This window comes from Melitaea cinxia, chromosome 4 (assembly GCF_905220565.1).
Source record: "Melitaea cinxia chromosome 4, ilMelCinx1.1, whole genome shotgun sequence".
NCBI lineage: Eukaryota > Metazoa > Arthropoda > Insecta > Lepidoptera > Nymphalidae > Melitaea > Melitaea cinxia.
Window position 1 is genome coordinate 16,060,895 of NC_059397.1, and position 25,028 is coordinate 16,085,922.

General features: G+C 32.5%; 1 protein-coding gene across 1 annotated transcript; it reads right to left on the minus strand.

Annotated features, from left to right (window-relative positions):
- Window positions 1-1,865: 1,865 nt before the first annotated feature.
- LOC123670428 lies at window positions 1,866-24,587 on the minus strand. Its single transcript, XM_045603924.1, has 8 exons — window positions 24,439-24,587; window positions 18,235-18,656; window positions 14,439-14,632; window positions 8,520-8,676; window positions 7,088-7,253; window positions 5,267-5,454; window positions 3,509-3,695; window positions 1,866-2,047 (listed from the first exon to the last, which is right to left on the minus strand). Exons 2-8 carry the CDS (start codon window positions 18,394-18,396, stop codon window positions 1,866-1,868), a joined length of 1,236 nt encoding a protein of 411 aa, XP_045459880.1. The 5' UTR covers window positions 18,397-18,656; window positions 24,439-24,587.
- Window positions 24,588-25,028: the final 441 nt, after the last annotated feature.

The window sequence follows — 25,028 nt, forward strand, 5'->3', positions numbered from 1 at the left end:
TTATAAGAGGGATTAAAGGGGTTAACAACATATATGGCAAAACAATGTTTGCGGGGTCAGCTAGTATTAATTAAAACAATTAAAAAGATAGAAATAAAAATAATAAAACATTAAATTCATTTATTCATAATTCAAATATACTGGTAAAATGTATCAAAATATGTTTACACTAAAATATAGCACAGTTTAGCCCTATTGCTATGAAAAAACACAAGTTTTTATTTTATCATATAAATATAAAAACATCTAACCGTCTTTAATTTACGAACTTAAATAATATTGCCGTCCTGTTTCTTATAATCTCGGATATTACACACTAGAGGCAGAATTTTTTCATGTACTCCATACGAACTACATCAGAAATCTATCGATATTAGCAGTTACAAATTAATTGTAGAAACTGTTCATTACTAAAGAAAATTACTCGCTTTACCAACATAAATACATTAATTTTCTTAAACTATTCGAGATCATTACACTTTAAATAATTTACTTAAGTTTTATATTTTCATTTCTATGTGTTGAACAACCAAAGATAGTGTTGTGACACTTAATACTTTTAATTCGCATTCAGCCTGTAACATCCCACTGCTGGTCTGAGATTGAAGCTTAATCCACCATGCAGCTCAACTGTGGGTTAGCGGGTATGATCTGTGAGTAACGAACGCTATCAGGTATTTATGATAACGACCGGGACTGGCGGCTTAACGTGCTCTTCGAGGCACGGCGGGGAAACCCACAAGGACAGACATCTAAACCGGAAAGAAATATTTGTACAATTACAAATATTCCATCACGAGCGGGAATAGAACCCGCAAAACCTCGGTGTTTTAGGCGACTACACGCACTAGAACACCAGATCGTGTTGCTTACAAAATATCGTATAGCACGATATAACCCTACTGTAAAAATAATTTAAAAAAAATAGTTTTGATACTGCAATAAGAAATAAATCATTTATACAACTTATACATAATATAATATATAAATTCGACAATAACAATAATGTAAACAGACATATAACATATTCTACATACAGTCAGTAGAGTTAGTTTCCTGCAACACAGATTAAAAATATAGACTTTATAATATATATTTTTTAAGTTAAAATAGTATTCCTCTTAACTGTTTCAACATCCTTTCAGACGTCCTAACCGAAGGCATTTATAATACTTATATCATAAATGTTTTCGGTTTTCATCGACTACAAACTAAATACTTGAAATATTCAGAAAATAATCTCTTTATATAATTGAACAATTATAACAATCCCACCTACCTTTTCTCAAAGATCCAACTTCTCTCTTCAAATCTCACAGTACTAACTCCAAGTACTCTATATAACTAAGACAATAACACAATATCCAGAATATCAAATAAGCGTATGTACAAACTAAACATTTTTCTTAATATTGAACTAGAAACCGTTCAAATAAAATGTAGATTATACTTCTCTATACAAGTTCTTGCTTATTAACTTTTATTTGTTATTAAAGTAAAACTTTTATTCTATCTATCCAAAATTTTCGTTCATCTATCGCATGTCGCATTACAACTGACCACAGAGTGGGGATAAAGTGAAAGACGCATGAAAGAGCAGCCAAGGCCAATATGGCCGGCGCCTATATTCGCATAAACTGACCGTGTAGCATTATTAGCACTTATTCTTGCAAGTATAATATAAATAAGGTATTTAAATGCCTACAAACCGAAACCACACAATTCATTTTTACTTTATTAAAACTATGTTTTAACCAAAAGCCCTTCAAATAACTGAAAATGTCACACTCTAGTCGCGTTCTTGCTTTTACCTTTTAGATAATCCTAAATACGACTCAGTGGCATTATCTTCATAATAATTCTCGTCAACTGTTCACTAATTCGGTAGAACAGTCTTCTGTCGTCGTGATATCAGGTCTGCACTGACAGGATACTCGTCCGTTGGTATCTTTAACTAGCCAGGAGTTGTCAGAACAAGGACCCTGCGTGTGCTGGATGTGACACGCTCCGTTGAATATTACTGCGCCTTTGCGATCGGAACACGATGCTTCCTAAAATATTGATATACACATTACTGATCACACACTCCCACTCATACTATAAATTACTGATAATGTATTCAAATATTTGTGTAGTATTAGTGTGTCTGTGGGTGTGTGTATATTTGTGTGAACTTTGTTGACTAACAGAAGGTAAGCTCTTTTATGTCACCGATCCAGAAACTATATAATTACAGACCGCCCAGACCACGATATATATATAATTAAGAATATAAAGCTGTTATTTATATTTATTTTTTCCTCTTTGTTTTTCTGATTTTTTTTAATAATTAGTAAGTAAATAAAATAACCTAAACTACTTCCACAAGCTTTTATAAGAACATTGATTTTATTAAACTTACCAATGACTAAAATACAGTATCTACCTATAAATTCTACTTTGTATAATTACTACATGTTGAGTAGATGAAAATTCTACTTTGTGACCTAGCGTGTGTCTAAACTACATTCACGCTGTAATATGGAAGCAGACTGTGTTTTTTAATATAAAAAAATGTTTTACTATGTCTATGCAACAAAGTAATAAATAAATTTAAAGGCACAAAAAAGGCTTACTAGTCTAAGAAAAAGATTAATACCAAATCAAATGGTAAATAAACGAAAACGTCTTAACGCCATCTATCGGAATCCTTTTGGGTACAGATAAATGGTGTTAACAAAAACGTATCGAGATCATTCGTTTAGTAGATTTTACTCTTCATATTTTTCCATACCGGGGACCTTATACGAAAATCGATTCTTAAGGAGTATTAGTTAATTAAGCTATGGAACGATGTACCCGCTAGATCGAAATTTTTGATATGATGATTTTTATATTCGGTTTAAGCGAACCTATCTATCGGGCGATCTAGCGGGTACATCGTTCCCTAGCTTAATTGGCTAGAGCGCCGACACGGTCAGTCGGAGACGCGGGTTCGATATGATATTCAAAAATGTTTAGAATTCCTAATGTGTGGGTAATACAAAAATAAAAATCGTACATATGAAAAAAAAGAATCATTAAGATCAGTTCAGAAACGCGAACATACATAAAAAATATATACGGTCGAATTTATATATTTATTTATTCCATCATACATCTAACATTACAGGATATTATCGTTAGTCGTATTAAATATATGTCATATGAAGATAAAAATACAAAAATTGACATCACATTCAATTCTATTATTTTATTTAACAAAACAAAACTAAGTCATCACTAAAAATTCACAATACGTAGTCAAATTACATAATCTATATTAATAAAAACTATAATAATTTCGTCAATTCAATAATTTTCATTAAAAATAAAATAAATTAAAACCAATAAATAAATTTAAACCTAGTCAATAAAAATAAAATCCAATTAAATACATGGTACAAATGCAATTACTACAATAAAATAAAATTGAGGAAGCTCGTCCTCTTTCGGGGTCGGTTAATAATACAACAGTACAGTAGCGAGCGTACCTGCTTGCCGGCGCACGGGCCGGCGGCGCACACGCACACGCCGTTGTGGCTGAGCCCGTCGAGCGCGGGCCGCGCGCCGAAGTCGTAGGCCAGCAGCTGGCCGCGCGCGCACGGCTCCGCGGCGCCGGGCCGGTAGCAGCGCCGCCGCGCCGGCGCGTACAGCCGCCCGCGCGCGCACGGCACCTGCGGCACAGGCTTGGTTCTTTTTTTTTCTTTTTTTTTTCGAATTGTAGTGCTGTTGTCGGCCTTTACAACGTCACCGGTGAGACCGCGCGCGCACGGCACCTGCGGCACGCGCTTGTTTTTCTTCTTCTTTTTTTTTCTTTTGTCGAATTGTGGAGTGCTGTTGTATCGGCTTTTACTAAAGACACCGGCCGCGAAGGAAGATGGGGAGCCCTCTGGGAGAGCTGGGGGGAAAAACGCACGCCCTATGGGTGTCTCCTAGCGAGATCGCACCTCGGCTTAGAGCGTCGTCGGAGTGGAGGAGGCGCTATGCGGAGCGCTGAGACGGCTCACGGACGGTCCGCTACGCGCCGGGCGCGTGCGAGCCGTCAGAACGCGGGGACCTCGCCCTTGCCGAGGGGGCGGTGTTCACTTATATTTACACGCACACACGCGCTTCACTTATATTTATTTTGTGAAGCGATTACTTCTTACGCTTCGCTGCAGCTTGTGCCTTCCCACAACTGGGCATCAGAGCTTAATCCACCACGCTGCTCCAATGCAACCCGCATATATTCCCTACTATGAGTAGCGATCGCTGTCAGGTGTACATGATGACAACTGGTACCGACGGCTTAGCGTGCTCTCCGAGGCACGGCGAGGAGACCCACAAGGACTGCACAAACACCCAGACTATGGCAAACACCTGTATGGCGGGGATCGAAACCGCCTACGCAACAGGCACAATCCATGTGATGTCCTGTGACCGTGAATGCATATATAAATATAACTATTACACCCAGGCTCAAGCGGAGATCAAACCCATAGCCCGCGGAGCAGAAAGTAGGGCTTCTAAAAACTACGCCAACAATGGCCTGATCAATGGAATGTGAAAGATAATCTATTTTTTAAATATCAGATTATTTTTTGTTCTTACGAAACCTTGTACTTGTACCTCCTTTATTTTTATATCATAAACAGATATATCGTTACTATGGCAGGGCACAACACGACGCCACGTTGGCGCAACGATCACAGCACTGGTTTATGGCTGTTGCGCTGGCGGTTACGGGTTCGGTCAGACCTAGTCATATTTTTTTTTAATCGAGTCGCAGAGAAATTTTCGCACCCATATATTACCTTGCTTAAAAACTGGAGGAGTCCGAAGAAGTATATAAACTTTACCTAAATCACAGCCAAAAATACCTCTCTCGAGCAGTATTATATTCGAATACGCTAAACAGAGATCCTGAGGATGCACTGCCTTACCAGCAGTGTATATTCATAAGTATAGGAAGGGTTTAAAGACTATAACTCATTACCATCAGGCGGACCACCCTAGCTATAAACACCTTTGTTTAATACATTCCTAAGTTAATTTATCGTGGAACTTAGAGAGATTTTATTGCTTGGTTTATCTTTTTTATCAAAAATATTATCGTAAATATCATAAGAATTACGTTTACCAAGATTTTTAGAAAATCGTTTGAAGAAATCAGCGTCATCATCACCTATCACGGACCATTTACTATAAACAGACATCATTGTAAGGCCAAATACTATAAACCGTGCTAAATCAACGCCTAACTCACCTTGGTGCACCGTCCTCCCCTAGAAATCATCTCATCTTGCCCACAAGGTCCTCTGGTGTAGAGCCTGTAACAGGCTCCGTCAGCCGCCCGCGTGTGGAAGTTCTTACAGCGGCACTGCGCCCGCGACCCGCTCTCTGACACCTCGGATATTACGAACAAATGACCTTTTGGGCAAGGTCCAAGAGTGTCTGGAATTGTTTAAAATATAGATATTATTGCGACGCTTTACATAAATGTCTGCCGAATCACCAAAATGGGTAAGATTTAAATTCAAATAACAACATAAAATTTACATTATACCCATAAGCGTAATCGGAATACTAATGAAACAAAAGAGTGACATCTAGTCACATTAAAGGTAATTAGAAAATGCTTACCTAACTATTTTCTTTGGCAAATAATTAGTGACAACTAAAATTTATTTATTTTATTTATTTATTTATCAAGAACAACCAACAGAATATTCAAAATAAATGTTTTATACATAATAGTTAGGTAAACAATAATTATTGTACTTCTTTTTATAGGCATTCACTGGATGCTGCTGTTCAGTGTAAATTAAATCAAATCAATAAATAAAATTAAAAATCAGTGTAAATTAATTAATTTAATGAGTAAAATCCCAATAAAATATATTTATAAGGAAAATAAAAATAATAAGGAAAAAACATAAGACACTAAAAAAATATTAAACAGCGCAGCTAGTTTAGCCACGACCGTATGTAAAACACATTTATCTACACTAATGTTGTAACATTCTACTTATGTTTCCAATACTTGACTTATAATTACTACTGTTATAGCGCAGACAACAAAACACTCAATTTAAGCAATTTCACATGATGGTATAATATCCACATCGATATCGTAAAATCTCATTATAACAGCGCGCGCATGCGCGCAGCTGCGCTCTCATTGGTTAGATTTTAATGGCGGCAAAATCACTATGACAATACACGTACGCGTGAATTTAATTTAATAAATTAAAAGTTAAAAATGGATAGCGACGATGATATTTGTACGCCTCCGGATATTCTAGAATTGGCAACAAAATTAACCCACAATCTTTTGCCAGAAAAATCTAGAAAATTATATGAAAAAGAATATAATAACTTATTCCGACTCCGTCTACAAGCTCTACTGCTTGTCCCGCGACCGCTACAGCTGCTGGATCAATAATTAACATTAACTTTCAAAATTGTACCATCCAAAATTTGAACAATTATTATAAATAAACTATTGTCAGCTTTTACTCTTGTTGTTTGATTAATTGCATTAGTGAAGATAAAGTAGTGTATGCAACTGCATATAACACGGGTATTAAAACACTCGTTACTATTATGAAACTCGCTGCGCTCGTTTTATAAACTCACACTCGTGTTTTAATACCCGTCATTATATGACAGTTGCATAAACTATTATTATGTACTAGCTGTGCCCGCGACTTCATCCAGGTGGAATTTAAAAATAAATAATTGTTCACTTCGCAGAGTTATTATACAAAGTAAATAAATTTCTAAAATAAAAGTAGCCTAAGTTAGTCCTTAGTATATCAGCTATCTGCCAGTAAAAGTCCCGTCAAAATCGGTCCAGCCGATTCAAATATTACTAGGAACAAACGGACAAAAAAATTTAAAAAATGTTATTTTGATATACGTACCTTGTATACATCCATATGCATTAAGTAAAATGGGGTTTTCAATATTACAAACAGACACTCAAATTTTATTTATATACATGTATAGATTTTGTATTTTGAAAATAATGAAATTTATTTTTAACCAAGACTTAACATCTAATCTGGTTTAGTTTGGGTCTCACCAAGTTCATAACATCCTTTAGTGCCGTTGTGGTAGTGCGGGAGGTGCGCCTCGCAGCCGCAGCGGGCGCCCGGGAGGAACAGCTGGCCGCGCTCGCAGGGGCCCCTGCTGTAGTGCGCGTAGCATCCGCCGTCCGCCCGCCAGTAGTGAGGGCTGTCTGGTCCGCACTGGAGCACGAGACTGAACATTAGGTGGTGCGAGTAGTCGCCTAAAACACCGACGATTTGTGAGATATTTAACTGAGGTAGGGCACAGCAGGAATTTCCTGCTCAAAATACGGAACAGCCCGACTGGGGTAGTACCTCGACCTTACAGAAGATCACAGCTAAATAATACTGTTTTCAAGCAGTATTGTGTTCCTGTTGGTGAGTAAGGTGACCAGAGCTCCTCTGGGGATCGGGGATTAGGTCGGCAACGCGCTTGCGATGCTTGTGGTGTTGCAGGCGTCTATAAGCTACGGTAATCTCTTACCATCAGGTGAGCCGTACGCTTGTTTGCCGCACTAGTGATATAAAAAAAAATTGTATTTGTACAAATATTTCTCTCCGGTTTAGATGTCTGTCCTTGTGCGTCTCCCGACAGTGCTTCGAAGACCACGTTAAGCCGTCGGTCCTGATTGTTATCATGTACACCTGATAGAGATTAAAAAATCATATAATCAAATAGAGAACCTCCTCCTTCACTTTAAATCATTACATCATGACTGAAAGAAACAATTTAGTTACTTGACAATACTTACATAATACTACACAATACTTTTTTTTACTTTTTTTATAGCTTTAAAATAAGTTTTTATAACATTTACAATTCACCGCCGCCTAAGATAATATATTTAAGAGATAGATAGTTATATATATATATATATATAAGATATATAATAAGATAATATTATTTTTGACATTTAAAGATAAATATTTTAAATTTAAATTGACGGTAATTTAAAAATTGTATTTATAAAAAAACATCAGGTAACATTGTGTGTAAAATTCTCCAAATTTAAGTTACATAAAAACACGTGTAATTAACAGATCAGACATTCCATTTTTGATAATTCCATTCCATTTTTTAATCTTTTTCATTTTTTCTTTACTCCTATATTATTATCCTCTACCTAAAGGTAGACTGGAAGAAATCGCTACTTATACATAAATATACTTTTATGGTTGACTTGGGGTAAGCCGGTGAATGCGGTACGAGAGCTTTACGAAAAGTGTGATCAGGGGAGGCGAATGGCAGTTGAGAGGAAGATATAAGTTAGTGAAGATAGAGAGAGAGTTACGTTTTGTAAGTTTTACTTCAGTCGCGTGGTCTAAAGCACACTCATTTTTATTTCAAATTACTTACAAAAGTAAATATTTTCAATTTGAATGTCCTATCTACATTCATACATACATATAAACTACATAATTTAAATTGAAAAAAAAATAACTTACGGTGCAGTTAGCCAGCCCATCCTCCCCTATATCTAATATAGAACCGGGGTAACACGGACCCTGGGTGAGTCTGTAGTAGCAGCGACCATCGGGTGGCCAATACAACAAGGTCTCGTCCGCGCACGCCTGAGGCCTCACGCACATACCTTGACGTTCACTGGAATATAAAACATAACGGATTAGTCACACTTACCTCAGATCATGACCATATTTATTTCTGGTAAAACCGTTAACAGTTCTATTGTGGCAATCTCGTCACTGTTTTGTTAAGACAACTAATTCGCGTAGAAAATTTCGTATATATATACTTTTCATTTTATTTACATATCAACATTTAAGAATACGTAAAACATAAGTGATTTTAAACTAATTTCCTTTGTTTTTAATCATTTTAATACATAAGTATTTCTAAACACATCATACACTTAAAAATAATATAAAAAAGTCATTTCCTACTTAGCTCAATTTATTTCTTATAAAATTATAATTACTTTATTCAATTTTTTATTTCAAAATGCATTAACATTAAATATCGTCAACTAAAAATTAAAAAAAAATTAACTTGATTGATATTTTATTAACGATTGAAAATTTTAGCAAAATACATATTTATCATATATATATACATATTTATTTATGTGGTTGCTAGGCAACGTTATACGTTTTCAGAAACTTACCTAAAATATAAAATTAAAATAAATATAATAGCTATTATAATTTAATGATTCTCAACCATGACAATCAAAAAGTGTGTTAAATGTAAAAAAAATATTACAAAAAAAGTTCCCGGACTTGAGTGCAGTAGATGTGACAAAATAGTACACGCAGATGCAACATGCTCGAAGTTATCAAATAAACAGCTAAATACTTTAAAAAATTCCGTAGGAATAGAATGGAGCTGTGAGGACTGTTTAAAGAACATCTCACACAGGTCTTCCTTTGTGATTCCAGAAGAAGTCGATGAAGAGGACTACTACGAAGCTGCTGAAATTCCGGAAACCGCTACAGTCCTTAATACTAAAAAATTGATTCAGGATATAAGCCGAGAGGTAAAACAGACATTTCGCAATGAAATCAAAGGCCTTGAAAGTTCACTTGAGTTTTTGAGTGATCAAATTTCACAAATGGATCAGAATATTAAAAAACAAGACAGTAAAATAAAAGAACTAGAGAACAAAAATTATGATCTTTTAAATAAAAACAAGAACCTCGAGTTACGGGTTAATTCGTTGGAAAACAGCTTGAACGAATTCGAACAAAAATTTCTCACTTCATCGCTAGAGATAGCTGGCTTACCAGAAATACCAACTAATGATGTAGGAAAAGTTGTTCATAATATGGCTATACAACTTAATATTGAAGATAAGAATATCCAGTCAGCGCTACGACTACCAGGAACCAAGGAAAAGCCAGGATCGATTCTCGTTGAGCTAAAGTCAAAGATACTCCAGCACCAATGGTTAGAAGCCGGGAAGAAACATCGCCTCACCGTGGGTCAACTAATTTCAAACACTCCGATAGAAAAACATGAAAATCCTATTTACATTAGGGAGGCGTTAACAAAGTTCCAAAAATCATTATTGTATAAAACTAAAACACAGTTACTAAACAAAACTTGTAAGTATGTATGGTGCAGGAACGGACGAGTTTATGCGAGGATGTCTAATGATAGTAAAATTTACTATATCCGTACATTTGATGATATTAAACGAGTTGAAAAGTTATGTTCTGGTCAGTTTGAGAAACAACCAGAAGTGTCAACACCTTTGTAAGTCATCTGAGCTATTTATTACATATATAAAATTTGAAAATTATGGATATAAATACGAGTGTAAAAGAAATATTTGATTGTCATTCCACAAATAATTTCTTTAAACTTATTGCATCAAATACTAAACTAAAATTAGCATGTTTACATTTTAATATCCGATCGCTTATAAAGAACTTTACGAAATTGCAACAAACTATTGAAAGTTGTACTTATCCATTAGACCTTATTGTCTTAACAGAAGTTGGTATATCTGACAATGTAATTAACCTATACAACTTAGCCGGCTATAAATTATACTCACATCTGCGAAAGAACCAAAAAGGTGGTGGGATTATTATTTATGTACGGAACCATATAAAATTTACACGAATAGAACAAAACACAAAAACTTTTGAAAATCTTACTGGTACCTTAAAAATAAATTCAAATTATGATGTAGTTGTGAGTGCAATTTATAGACCGCCTTGTACAAACATAAAAGTATTTATCTCGGAACTTAATAACCACATAAGTAAATTTAATTCAAAGCAGAACTTTCTTCTCATTGGTGACATGAATATTAATTTACAAGATACTTCAGCATATAAGCATTCATACTTAGGAGCACTGTGTGAACATGGATTAATGTGTGGAATAACAGACTTTACCCGGATTGAGGTAAGAAAAAAAAATTGTTACCAAATCATGTATTGATCACATATTTGCACGTTTTCCAACTGGGCATAAGTTCGCGGCAGTTCTCGACGTCGTACTGGCCGACCATCGAGGAATAATATTTGCCTGTGTCGACGACACATTCTCGGCGCCAAGATGCATACAGGTTGATTCGAAAATGATTATAAATTACAGCACTTTTTATGAGGAACTTAAAAAAGTAGAATGGTCTAAAACAAAAAGTATGAAAAGTCCCAACGAAATCTTAAATTTTATTTATGCTTCTTTTGATCATGCAAAAAAGACAGCAAGTAATAAAAGTACTTTTAAAAAGACAAGAATAGGCTTAAAAAGATTTAGTTCGCCCTGGATAGATAACAATATTATCAGGCTTTGTGATAAGAGAGATTATATATTTTCTAAGTGGAAAAATAGTCTAGATCCAAAAATTAAATTAGATTATAACAAAATTCGAAATAAAATTCATAAACTTTTAGAATACAAAAGAAATAATTATTACGTACAATATATTAATAATAATTTTAGAAACACAAGAAAAATATACAAAATCGTTAACGAAATGTTAGGAAGAATAACACTATCATTAGATATGGCTATACATAGAGCCTTCGATGCACAGGGTATTAATACCAAAGACATGACCGAGAACTTTGCAAGAACATTTGACAGAGCAGTTAAAGACATTATTCCAAAATGTAATTTAAAGTTATCTGATTCTATAGCTAAAACTTTGGACTTAAGTATATTGTTCAAACGAGCATCAGCAAAATGTGTCAATAAAATAATTAAACAATTAAACCCAAGAAAAGCTCCAGGCTTGGACAATATTAATATTTCCGATATTAAAGTTATAGGCGACAACATTTCTGGCTCAATTTCAGACTTAATTAATCGTAGTGTTGAAAGTGGTCATTACCCGGATGCTCTAAAAATAGGTTGTATAAGACCAATTCATAAAAAAGTTAAAAAGAATGATTACTCAAATTATCGCCCTATAACACTCCTATCTTCCATAGATAAAATTGTTGAAAAATATGTATCAGAACAGATAAATAGTTTCTACAGAAAATATAATGTAATCAATCAAAATCAGTTCGGATTTCAGTCGGGTAAAAGCACTTCATTCCTTTTGTCAAGGTTTACCGACGAAGTCAACAAACATCTTAATGACAAAAAAATTGTCTTAGCTCTCTTTATTGATTTCTCCCGTGCTTTTGATACATTGGTACATCGGCAGCTAGTTGACAGATTAGATAATTGTGGAGTACGTGGTCCACTACTGACCTGGTGCAAAAATTACTTCGATAACCGAACCTTTACTGTTAAAGTAGATAATATTTGCAGTAAACATATATCTGTGACTGAGGGTACAGCTCAGGGCTCTGTGCTGGGTCCACTTTTCTTTTTAACTTACGTAAATGATATTAACAACTGTATCACTAATAGTACATGTTACCAGTTCGCGGATGATACATGTCTTGTTATGGCTAATAGAAATCTCGAAGCCGCTATAAGCAGTTTACAAGTCGACCTAGATGCCCTAACACGATGGTGTCATGACTCTGGTCTAGTGCTCAATGCAAGTAAAACAAGACTACTGATTATTAAGTCTCCATATATTAAACAATGTCCTATAGAAAATTTGATTGCTCATAACCATGACTGTCTTCACGCAAAAAATAAAGCAAATTGTAAATGCCCAACTATAGAGATTACCCAAACACAGAAATATCTTGGACTTACAATAGATAACAAGTTTAACTGGATTCACCATATTGAACTAGTGTGTGACAAACTAAGACAATTTCTTGCAAATATAACAATACTTAAAAGTCGTATACCATTCAAATTAAAAATTATGCTTTACCACGCATTAGGAGAATCCTATATACAATACGGAATTAGTAGTTACGGCCGCACGTATAAAACTTACCTCGATAAAATATATAATCTCCAATTAAGAATATTAAAAACAATAGTGTCACCAAAAATAAAATGTAAATTTTCCAATAACGAATCAGGGCTCTTTAAGCATTGTAAAATTTTACCAGTACATTCCAAAGTAAATTTTATATTGCTTAAAGAACAATTTTTCAATATGTCATCAAAAAATATTATTGAACATCCTGTATGCACACGGGCGATCACTGAGAGACAACTACGTACACAGCGCGCTAACAATATGTATGGTGAGCGTACAACTGCTTATATTGTGCCTCGACTTATTAACAACCTACCCGTAGATTTATGCAAAAGTATTTCAAATAGAAATATCAAAAATAAATTAAAACAACATTACTTAAATATTTTGAACTAAACATTTACTTACTTAAATTGTATTTTATTGTATTTATTTATAATATTACAAATTGTTTTCTTATTTTCTTATTAAAAGAATTTGAACATTGTCTGTAACCGTTATAAATAATGAATGTGTATAATTAGACTAAGATAGCACAGTTTAAAACCTTAGTGGTTTTTTGTTGCTATTTCTTTTTAATATTTCGTGTATTACTACTTTTATAAACGATAATTAAAATGAAAAAAAAAAAAAAAAAAATCCTCCTTGCCGTAACCACAAAAGGGTGAAAAATGTATATTATCTAACGCAAGAAGAATTTAGCAAGACAATACAACAACACTAGAGATAAGCGCATCCAAACAATGTAGCTTTATGCCAATGTTGTGTTTCCGCATTCAAAGATAGCCGAAAGACCTTTATTACTGAGATTCCGTAGTCTGACCATTTATCCGACCAAAGAAAATTATCAATTAAAGAGATAATTGTGTTTGCTCGCAAACAAAAATAAAACCGACTTCAATCACATCGACAAGTAATACAACGTAGGTAGACGAAAAAATAGTCAAGTAAATACGCATTATCAAAGATTACTCAAAAACTAGCGATCAGATCTCGATAAAATTTAATTTTCGATTAAAGTAAGAATCATCAAAATCGATAAAGCCAGTGAAAAGTTATGCGGCTTAATACAACGTCGGGTGACGAAAATACAATCAAGTAAAAAACACGCATTATTAGATATAACTGTAAAAAGCACTTGTCAAATCTCAATTAAATTTAAATGGGACCACATGACACGCAACACCTTTCAATTAAAATAAAATTTGTCGAAATCGGTTCACCAGTCAAAAGTTCTGATGTAACATATATTTTTAAAAAAATACAATCGAATTGAATTTTACAATCTACATATATTTATTGAGGTTACAGGAGGAACAGGCCAACTAAGGGAGGACCTGAATGTTACAGAATATCACAGCTAAATAGCATAGCTCTCAAGCAGTGCTGTGTTCCTGTGGTGAGTAAGGTGGCCAGAGCTCATGAAGCGGGTCGGGATTTAGGTCGCGCTCGTGATACTTCTGGTGTGTTATACTTCTGGTGTTGCAGGCGTGCCGGCCGCGTTCGTAATAAACACAGATATAATTCTCTTGGCGTCTAGATGCTTACCTACCCTCGCATGTTAAATGACTCTTCAACGGGAGCGAAGTACTCCCCATTCCGGCATGGTCCCCGTTGGAACAGCTTGTGGCAAGTTTTTGTGTGTGGCAACTGAGCGGTACCTGGCGGGCACTTGCACTCCGCCACCGTCCGACCGCCCAGTCGACCAGGGCTCAGTTCCTGGGTGTCTGGACATGGATATCCTTTCTGAAATTAAGTTATTTTATAATTTATTATACGTAAAACGACGTGACCTCGATTTAGCTACACAGAACACGAACGCACATTACTTATTAGTAGCGGATCAAACACAAAATTTACATGATGTAAAGAATAAACTCCAAACCATGCAATAATTTGCACTTAATTTGAAAGATTCGTAAAATTAATTCACACAAAGCAACTATGAAGATTTCGTTCCTTTATTCATTAGAAGGTAATATTCGTCAACACCATTAAACCATGTAGTTATATGCGTATCTTCTAATAAGTATACTAAATATTATGACAAAAATTAATTCGTCTAAAATAACAATACTGTTCCAACGATCTTTGGAAAATTATATTTTGACTGGCCCATTGGCGTAATTGGCATTCACGCTGCTTGTAAAGACGCTTCAAGTCTCAAATCTAATGTGTGCGTTTGTGTATTTGTAACAGAACCCCGTTTTTTATTTAAAAAAATTGTTATTTGTAGTCATTGACAAATTGTATTTTTTAATTCAGTAAATTAATTATACAAAACACAAGGAAATTACTAATTTTGTCACATTTTTGTATAATCGATAAACATAGATTCCGGTATTAAACGCGGAAACCATGTTTGAGACTAAAAAGAGGTAAACTTTAATAAATTACAAGCGACTATCACCACTATCACCAACCAATAAAGTCGAATGATTGAAACTTTATCCATATTTTTTTTACAGTTGATTTAATCAGCTATTAAACGATGCACGCGCTGAATAAAAATATTTATAGGGTTACAACTTTTCCGAGACTAGAATCACTAATGTCGGTGAATTTATTGTTTTTAAAGGGATTCATATAGTTTTAATGGACAAAGTATAAAACATAATAAAAATTCTGGACCAAATACGGTGCCGACGCAACCCTACTACTAATATCACTAAGAAGTTTTTTGTCCGACTGTCTTTAACTTCTATTTACTTAAAACGATGACCACTACGAAAAACTAATTATAAAAATGTAGTTAAAAGTCAAAGAGCAGCTGCAACATTGTAATAATGTATTATCATGACGAACTCTTCGTGTGCGCCTTCGTTTCGCATTTATTTCTTTTTTTATCATGTTAGACAGGTTTAAATGCAACGAATAAATTAAATTAAGGTAATATAAAATAAAATTTTATACTTTAAAGATCCCTTAATTTGAATTCTGAAAAGTTATTATCCTATAATGAAACATTCAATACATATTATTATATCACAATACATACAAGGACATCGCAGACTAAAAAACAAATTAAAGTTTACAAGAAATAACCTCGCTAATAAGCGAATAATATAAACTTGACAACACAGTATAAGTGTCTACTTTTATCAGATCCCACGATCAGATATGACTTGCATAATGCGACCCTTGAACCTGAATAATAAGGTGAAAAACCCTTATAGACGTGGCGATACGATATAGATGACTGCGCTATGTTACGATTTATACGACCAATTACGATAGTCTGGCTTACGAAACTATATACATTAACTTGATTTTTATAAATAATGACTCGTTTATTTCTAGCGTCGTAATGTAGAAATATAACTTTTTGACATCAAAAACTGTTAAAATTTTGTTTGTAATTCAAATGCATCGTTTAATTTTCCCGTTTAACCTTTCTTCCTTTCTTCTAGGCAAACACAAAGAAGGATAATTCTAAATTTGTAAGTGGACAGCTATTTGTTACCGTTAAAAATGTGTAATGAAATGTTTACAATTTACTATTTATATCGTGTCGTCAGATGTAAGCATAACACACTCGTGCGTAACATATTATGCGTCGTGTTGAACTTTATGAACCTTATTATAAAAGGCATTAGCACCATAAAGATAATCGCATCCCAGAAATGCAGATGTAAAGTAAAATTACGTAAACGTTAGTTACATACTTTACCTTAATTATATTATAAACTAGCATGCCGTTCTCGGCTTCGCACGTGTGGATTACAAGATTTTGAGTTCCGTCTTCTCCTATCAAACTATTTTACTAATATAGTCTATGTCTTTCAGTGATAAAGCTGCACCCTATCAGTGAAAGATTTTTGAAGTAAAACTTCTTTACGTACGCTTGACTTGGGGGAGTAAGCTGTTGAAAGCGTGACGAGAGCGTTATAAAAAGTGTGATCGGGTGAGGCGAACGGAAGTTGAGAGGGAGATATAAGTTAGTGATGATAAAAAGAGAGATTACTTGTTATAAGTTTTACTTCAGTGGTGTGGTCGAAAACACACTCGTCTTTTTTGAAAATCGGTTCACTAATTTATACATTAGAAACAAACAAAATTTTATTTATTAAATCTTTCCTCCCTATAATATTAATATAAGCAAGCGCAACATGCACATTATAACAAAGGACATTTTTATGTAAGTACTTAAATAGATATAACTGTCAGGTATGACGAGTGTTCATTATGGAGACTTCATTCCCACGTACAATTAATGCGTAGAGAAAGAAATATGCCTCAAACGCCTAGCCAATCTCTTATAATTACATAGATGTAAAACTCATCACTTCAAACAATTCAATTTGCTATATTTAAACAACAAAATACATAACTTAAAAGGTTTAGGTATTTTAACCTACATTTATTGACCTACACTTTGATTGATTTTTACAGATTGTTAAAGTAAAACTTCAATCGTTATTTACGCTTAAATAACAGTTAAACTTTTGACCCAGAATTTTGACTTTCTCAATTTGATAATTGATAATTCAAACATACGTACGTTTTCTCTGCTCTATGAGGTAAGAAACGCTTTTTATGTCAATAAGCTAACTTGTTCAATATCTCTCTATCAAAATTCAAATCTTTTATTTGTTCATACAATTGTTATCTCTCTAACAGAATGCAATTATTGCGCGTAGACACATTATGAAATAAACAAGTTAAGTTCAGTGGGTCAGTAAGTGACGGCGTGTAAATTGATCGGTCACGGTCTTGACTCACGAAAAAACTCGCAGGACCGGTATCAAATTTAATGTATTTGTTTATAAACTTTTTGCAACTGAGCTCGTGGGTTTATTTTTAGGTGATTTTACTTTAAACACGTCATGTGTCATTGGGTAAATTTTATTTTTTTATTTTTTTTGTTCGGACGATTTACTACTAGAAGCCAATATATGTATATAATATATTACCACACTTAATATATAAGCTCGTGTCTACATTACTTAATAAAGTAAGAAGCTTCTTAGTGTGGTAATCTTGGTAACGGTAAGAGGTGATCATTTAAAATAAAATGATATGTAATACTGATAAGGATGACAGAAAATCCATTTTTTTTTTTTTGTTTTGTCATTCACTGAATAATTACACACAATTACACGTGATATCACAACTTTACTCTGGACCTTACTTAACTCTTACATTATACATGATATCATTTTTGATCGAAAAAAAAAAATATTCAATAAAATTCAGTTAAAGGCATTGAATAAATTGTATACCTATATTTATTAATACATTTTAATTTTGGAAAATAACGAAATTCCTACAACGTTTTTACCTGTTATTCCACGGAAATATTAACTAGTAGAGAAAGAGATGGGTAGTAAAAATTAATACATATTTACCTTGTATATAGTGTAACATTTTCCATCTGAAGGCCAATACAACATCAACCATCCCTTAGGATGAGCAGCGCAAGGATTTCTTTTCACATCAGCCCAGTGAGGAGGCAGAACCGCTGCTTGATATCCGCAGAATAAAGCGGCAAACAACAACCAGGTAGCCATTTTTATTTCTTTGTTTTCTTTTTTACTCCTTATCACAATAACATTTTTATATACAGCCAAATTTTTTTTCTGTTTACTGTTCACTAAATAATAACCGCTCACTTTTTATTATTATTTAAATTTGATATGATGGCTTTTATTTCATTTTGCACATCGTTATTTCCGTGATTCACTTTCGAATTGCTCTTAGATCACAAATTGTTCCGGCTCAGGTGCTTCCTCGACTTACTCTGATAACTTCATCGACATCAACAGATCGACTGAGAAAAAAATAAGTTTATATTACTTAACGCTAAATATTAAAAATGCTGTGTGGTTACGGCATTAAAGAATATAGCCACCCCCTCTCTTCCCGTGGGTGTCGTAAGAGGCGACTAAGGGATAACACAGTTCCACTACTACCTTGGAACTGAAAAGCCGACCGATGGCGGGATAACCATCCAACTGCTGGCTTTGAAATACACAGGCCAAAGACAGGCAGCAGCGCCTTCGGTGCGACAAAGCCAGCCCTGCGGTCACCAACCCGCCTGCCCGGCGTGGTGACTATAGGCAAAACACATGAGTTCACGCCATTTTTGGCGTAAGCTTGTGGAGGCCTATGTCCAATAGTGGACTGCGAAAGGCTGGTATGATGATAATGATGTGATGAAATATTAAATAATAGGTACAATAAATTGATTTTTCAAAACTATCGATATAGTTTTCCTCGTGACTTTGTTTATATTGTTATTATCTTCTGTCTTAATTCTTTTTTTATCTTATGGGATGACAGTACAATAACGTGATTACTCATACTCTTATCACTATAAAAAGGAAATATTTATAATTAGTGTTTTGTTATTATTTTGATAGGTTAAAAATTACTTTACATTAACCAATGTAAAGTAATTTTTAACCTACCTTGATGGTTATCAAGCTCACTCTTACAATCTTTTTATGTACTAATTATCAGTAATCTAAAGGAAAATTACCTCAATAGCATTTAATTACGGTATGAGTACCACAGTCATATGTCGAAATGGAGTCATGTAGGCTGCCAGGTAATACTTTTTATTGAGATTACGTGCGAGTGGCGCGCTGTCTACTCTAATTTACAATGGTAGTAAAAACGCAACAATTTTCTTTCATGATAATTCTACAGTCTTAATACTAAATTATTTCAAGATAATTCGATAGTCTTATAGAGAGAAAACCTAATAGCTATATGAAATAGTCGACCCAATATTTTTGAATCGGTATTGCAGATTTTTTATAGACTAACTAAAAGGGCATTCCATTAAAATTGACGGAAACCATTTTTTTTTTTTTAAATTATTCTATATTTAATTTTTTTTTTTTTTTTGTAAATTGTTTCTAATCTGGACTTAGTTTGTAAGTAGGTAGTTTAGTAATCTGTTAATGGTAAATAAAAAAAGCAAAGGCTCAATTCAAGCATCTCTTCGTTTATATTTGAAATCAAGTTAGCTTTGAAGTAACAATAAGGCACGAACTTACATAACCCATTGTAGTGTGATACTTCACAGTTAAGAACACAAAAGCGTTTTCCCACAATATAAGCACAAATTAACTTATAACTTAGAAACAATTACATTATGAAGAAGTCTAAGAATTAGGTTCAGATTAAGAAATGAATCTTTTGAAATTTAGATCATCGTCTGAGAATTATTTCATTTACAAATTGTTTTTACGTTAAGCGAACGATATATTTATCTATTTCATTTAAAATTCAAAGAAATACATATATCTCATATTAATTCATTAATAAAAAATATCTTCATTGTATGCCAAGGGTAGTTTTTATACTAGTACTATGCGACCAGACTTCGAACTGATACATAATTAAACACAATTAATTATGTATGTGTATGTATTTATGTATGTGTTTACGTATGTATGTATGTAAATAAGTAAATATATTCAAACGTTTATGTCTCAATTTGTACACCTACACTGACACAATACCATCTCCTCTGCCCCTAGGTTGCCTGGAAGAGACCGCTTTTTAGCGATAAGGCCGCCCTTTGTGCCTGATGATACTCTGTTTAAGTCCATAATATGTATTATTTCTGTTTTGGTGTAAAATAAAGTGTATTGTTATGTTATGTTATGTTAATTGTGTATATAATTATATAATAATAAGCATTTATTTCAGGCAAAATCCATGAAATGACTCAAAAAAATATAAACAAATACTTTGAATCTATAAACTAAAGTAAAAGTAATTACTTTTAACAGTTTTTTTTCTTAAATAATCTCTTTATTTTATAACCTAACACGACGAATAATCGTGGAACTCGAGTTATTTTTGTTTTTATTATTTAATATAATATTAATAGTTATTACAAGTTAATTTACACTTTTATATATCTTCTAATTTGTATTTACTTTCATACAGATATAATAGTTTATTACAGCCATTTGAGAGAAATGGAAAGCAATTATAAGACTCAATTTAAATTTAAATAAATAATTGGTTTCCTTGAAATTAATTCATGAATAATATAGTATGTTTTATTATGTAATTTCAAAAAAGAATGTATCATAATTAATTTTGAGAAATATTTTGAATTATTTTAAATAAAAATTAAATTAAAAATTCAAGTCAACAGTGAAAAAACTAAGATATCATATGCCTAATTTAGAAGTTTATATAATATATTAGATATAGTTTATATAATGTATATTAAGTATTTTTTATTTTATTTGTATGACCAGTTTTTTCCAAAACAAGCGTATAATATATGCGTATAATATCACACAATACATTTATCGAAATATTTTTATACTTTTAATTATATCAACAAACTCACAACTCTCCTTTTTTGTTACAGTTGGATGAAAATGGGTTTATTTTTGTTGTAATACTTGCTAACGTACACTTATAAAATAATAATTAGTATTGCTCTACTTTTTAAAGTAAATAAAAAAGTAGATAGACAAGTTATAAAGTATTTTAAGTACAATTTAATTAAGTTCTAACGAATTAATAATATTATATTTTGATATATTAATTAGACTGGAAACTACTTTTTTATTGGTTAATTTAGGCCTTTTTAAGTTATTATAACATAATATTTAATTGAAATGTTTCGCCATACTAATCGTTATTCATTATATAATACTAGATGGCAATGTTAAAAGGTCTGTTCGTATAAGTATCAATCTAGCTACCGGTACGATTTAAAAATGTTTTGTCTTACAAAATTTTGTTTGCGTGTCAATTATATCTTACAAAATAAGTTAACATCAGAAACAATAAGCTTAAGTGAAATAACGTCACATATCAAACAATGAATAATCAACATGAATGAATAATCAACATGAATAACCAAACAACATAATTAATTGAATCAATATTAGTTTCTATTCCAGAGAAATTTAAGAAAGAGAACTTCTTACTTAAAAACATATCTAATTTTACTTCACAAATGATTTTAAAAATAAACAAAATCAAAAGTAATTTTTAATAAAATATTTCATAATCTTAGCGAGAATTGACGTATACTCGTATACTTAAATAACACTCTTTAATTTATTAAAATAATCTTAATTGCATTATTGTCAATTATTAATCGCTCTAATGGAAATAAAGCCTTAATAATTTATTGCACAACGCGAAAATGGCGCAATAAATTTAATTTTTCAAACCCGACGCTTGCAGTCGGATGTAGGTTTGTGGACTAACCAATCTATTAGCATATTTTCCAATTTAAATAAACCGAACGAATACGTAATTTCAATAATTATTATTTGGAGCATGTGAATAATATGAATGAACAGGTTTTATTAAGTAAAACATCAGTGATTTTATTAAATTGCAAGGCTGTTACTGTACTCTCGCTATTCTCAATTAACGGGATAATTTAATACAAATTAAAATATATTAATCAAATCGTTCAATGGGTATAGCTACAAACCTCACGCCATAAGGCATTGAAGCAAAGTAATAAATAATATACGAGTAAGTATAGATTTTTTTAATGCATATACTCGTACAATGCGTGCAACGGAAACCCCTACAGTTTCACAATACATTTAAAGAGAGTTTTGATCACGAATTCTAGAAATAAAAACGTACAGTCATCGATACAAATGAGGTCGAGGTTAAGTAAAAAGTTTTTAAGTAACGTTGTAACATTATGTATGTTAACATGTCATATTGATAGGAGCAATCAAAATCAAGAATGTTTCAAAATACTATATAGGTGCACGAATTTGTTACTCACTACAATATTATAAAAAACTCAAAAATGAAACTATTGTATTAGGTACTAGACATTTATTTATTTACTAATTTGGTCTGATGAATTTCACTAATACCAAATAACACAGACTAATTTCGCCAATGTTTTGTATGATAAAGAATACATAAAGAATATTACATCAAGTTATTCTTTAAAGTAGATAAAGAGATTTTAAGGCAGATCGTCTATGACATGGATAGCCCAAGTAAAGGCTGCAGTGGACGTTCCATTACATATGTGTTCCCAAAAAGGAGCTGTCCGGGATGAATGGAGACGCACAGTACCGTTATTCGTACTACAGACACAATACTCTTTTAAATTCAGACATTAGTTGCAGTAACTAAGTAGTTTCCAAAATATTTTTATATATTAGATAATGCAAGCTTATAACAAAAATGTTATGTAAATTAGTTTTGTTATTTCCGTTATCATTTTAATATTTAAAATAAATTATGAAACTATCAGTACCACGATTACATGAACTACACTTAAAAATTTATAGCAGCATATAGTTTTAACTGGAAACGCTACATCATACATGAACGAACTTTCGTAAATACATAATCTTGTATATAAAATTCTCGTGTCACAATGTTAGTTACAATACTCCTCCGAAACGGCTGGACCGATTTTAGATCTTTGAATCGGCCAAAATCTATTTTCATACCGCTAAGTTATAAGGGGGGGTAGATTAAGGGGGTTAATAAAATTTATGGCATAACAAAGTTTGCGGGGTCAGTTAGTTTTATATATTAATATGTTGCCTGTGATTGTTTGCACTATATTTTTAACACACAATTTAAACACTTCAATTGCCTACCATTTCAATAAAAAAAACAAACCGTGAACAAAACGTATAGGTCTATCTGCTGATTTATACAACATTGAAGTATCGCTGTCATAATCCTATTTACTAATTGAAAAAACAACTTTTTTTTCATCTTTTCTTAAAACAGATGTATTGAATATCTAATGATACATTTATATTCAAAACATTTGATTACTTATATCTACATATGCATTAGATCTACATGTTTTCCATGTGGATGGCTCCTCTACCGGTCTGGAGGATATGTCCAATCCGATCCATTAACCCCAAGTAATTATGGTAAAGCCTAGGTTTTATTCGAGCCTAAGATATCTTCTCAGTGTTCTAGATACATTTTTTATTTAAATTTATTGGTGATTCGTTTCTACACAGAAAGCCAGTTTATTGAAGAACTGTTCTAAACCCTCGGTTTTTATACAGCGTCAATATAAATATAATTTATAAACCTAAATTTCGAGATATACTTCGTATACAGAAATAATAATTTTATGCGTTTAACTTTCAATAATTATTATTTTAAATCTCAGTTTACAATGGATGAGTAATACATACAAAATAGTTTTGTAGTTTTATGTATACTACAAATAATAATTTAAAAAATGTATATATTTTGCAAGATGACGATTGAAAAATGCTTCTAAAGGTAACTGTTTTTTGTTGATTTTATTGATTATATTTACTTGTATTGTGTATGATTTCCCGTAAATCCTTAATTTGTTATTCTTGAAATTATTCAATGCATGAAAATTTATAACAATGTACACAATTAAAATTACAAAAAACATACTTATGAGATGTCCCCTCGTATCCTCATTAATTTAATTGCACTTTGTATAAAACAAAAAATCTTTAATTACACTTAAACAAAGTTACATTAAAATAACTTAAATTTTCAGTTTTGTCAAACCACTAATTGTATTTTAAATTATTTTCCGTGAAAATTGTTAAATATTAATTTTCATACTCTACCAATGTTATCCATTGTCTTATATTTGTTGCTAGGCCATACTAAATTATTTAATTTTGTATCACTTATAAAACTGATAACTGTTTACAATCACGTATAGTTTTTAGTTATTAGAGACAAATGTACGACCGTCAGCGATCACGTCTCGACATATACTAAGGGTATTCGAGCTTTCAAGTGAAACAATAAGCTTGTCTCTATTACGTATCGCGTTTACATCTTATTACGAAAGTATATCGTCAAGCGAGTATCTCTGTTTGTCAAAAACAATTTTAATGCGATATTATAATTTATTTAAATTAAAAATATTTTAATTAGTATTACCTTTCTATATGACTATATAATTAAGCGATTGTGAAAAATGTTTTGATATTCTGCTAAATTATTACGTGTAGGTACTCGTAACAATTTATTTTGTTTATTTTTCTTCTCTCTAAAACGTATTCTTGTTCAAAATCGTATTAGAATACTTAAGTAATACGCGTAAGATGTTTTTTTTACAACACCTACCCTGATTCTCCCCAGAAGCTCTGTCAACCTTATTCACCACAGAAACACAATACTGCTTGATATACATAAATAAGATTTGGCC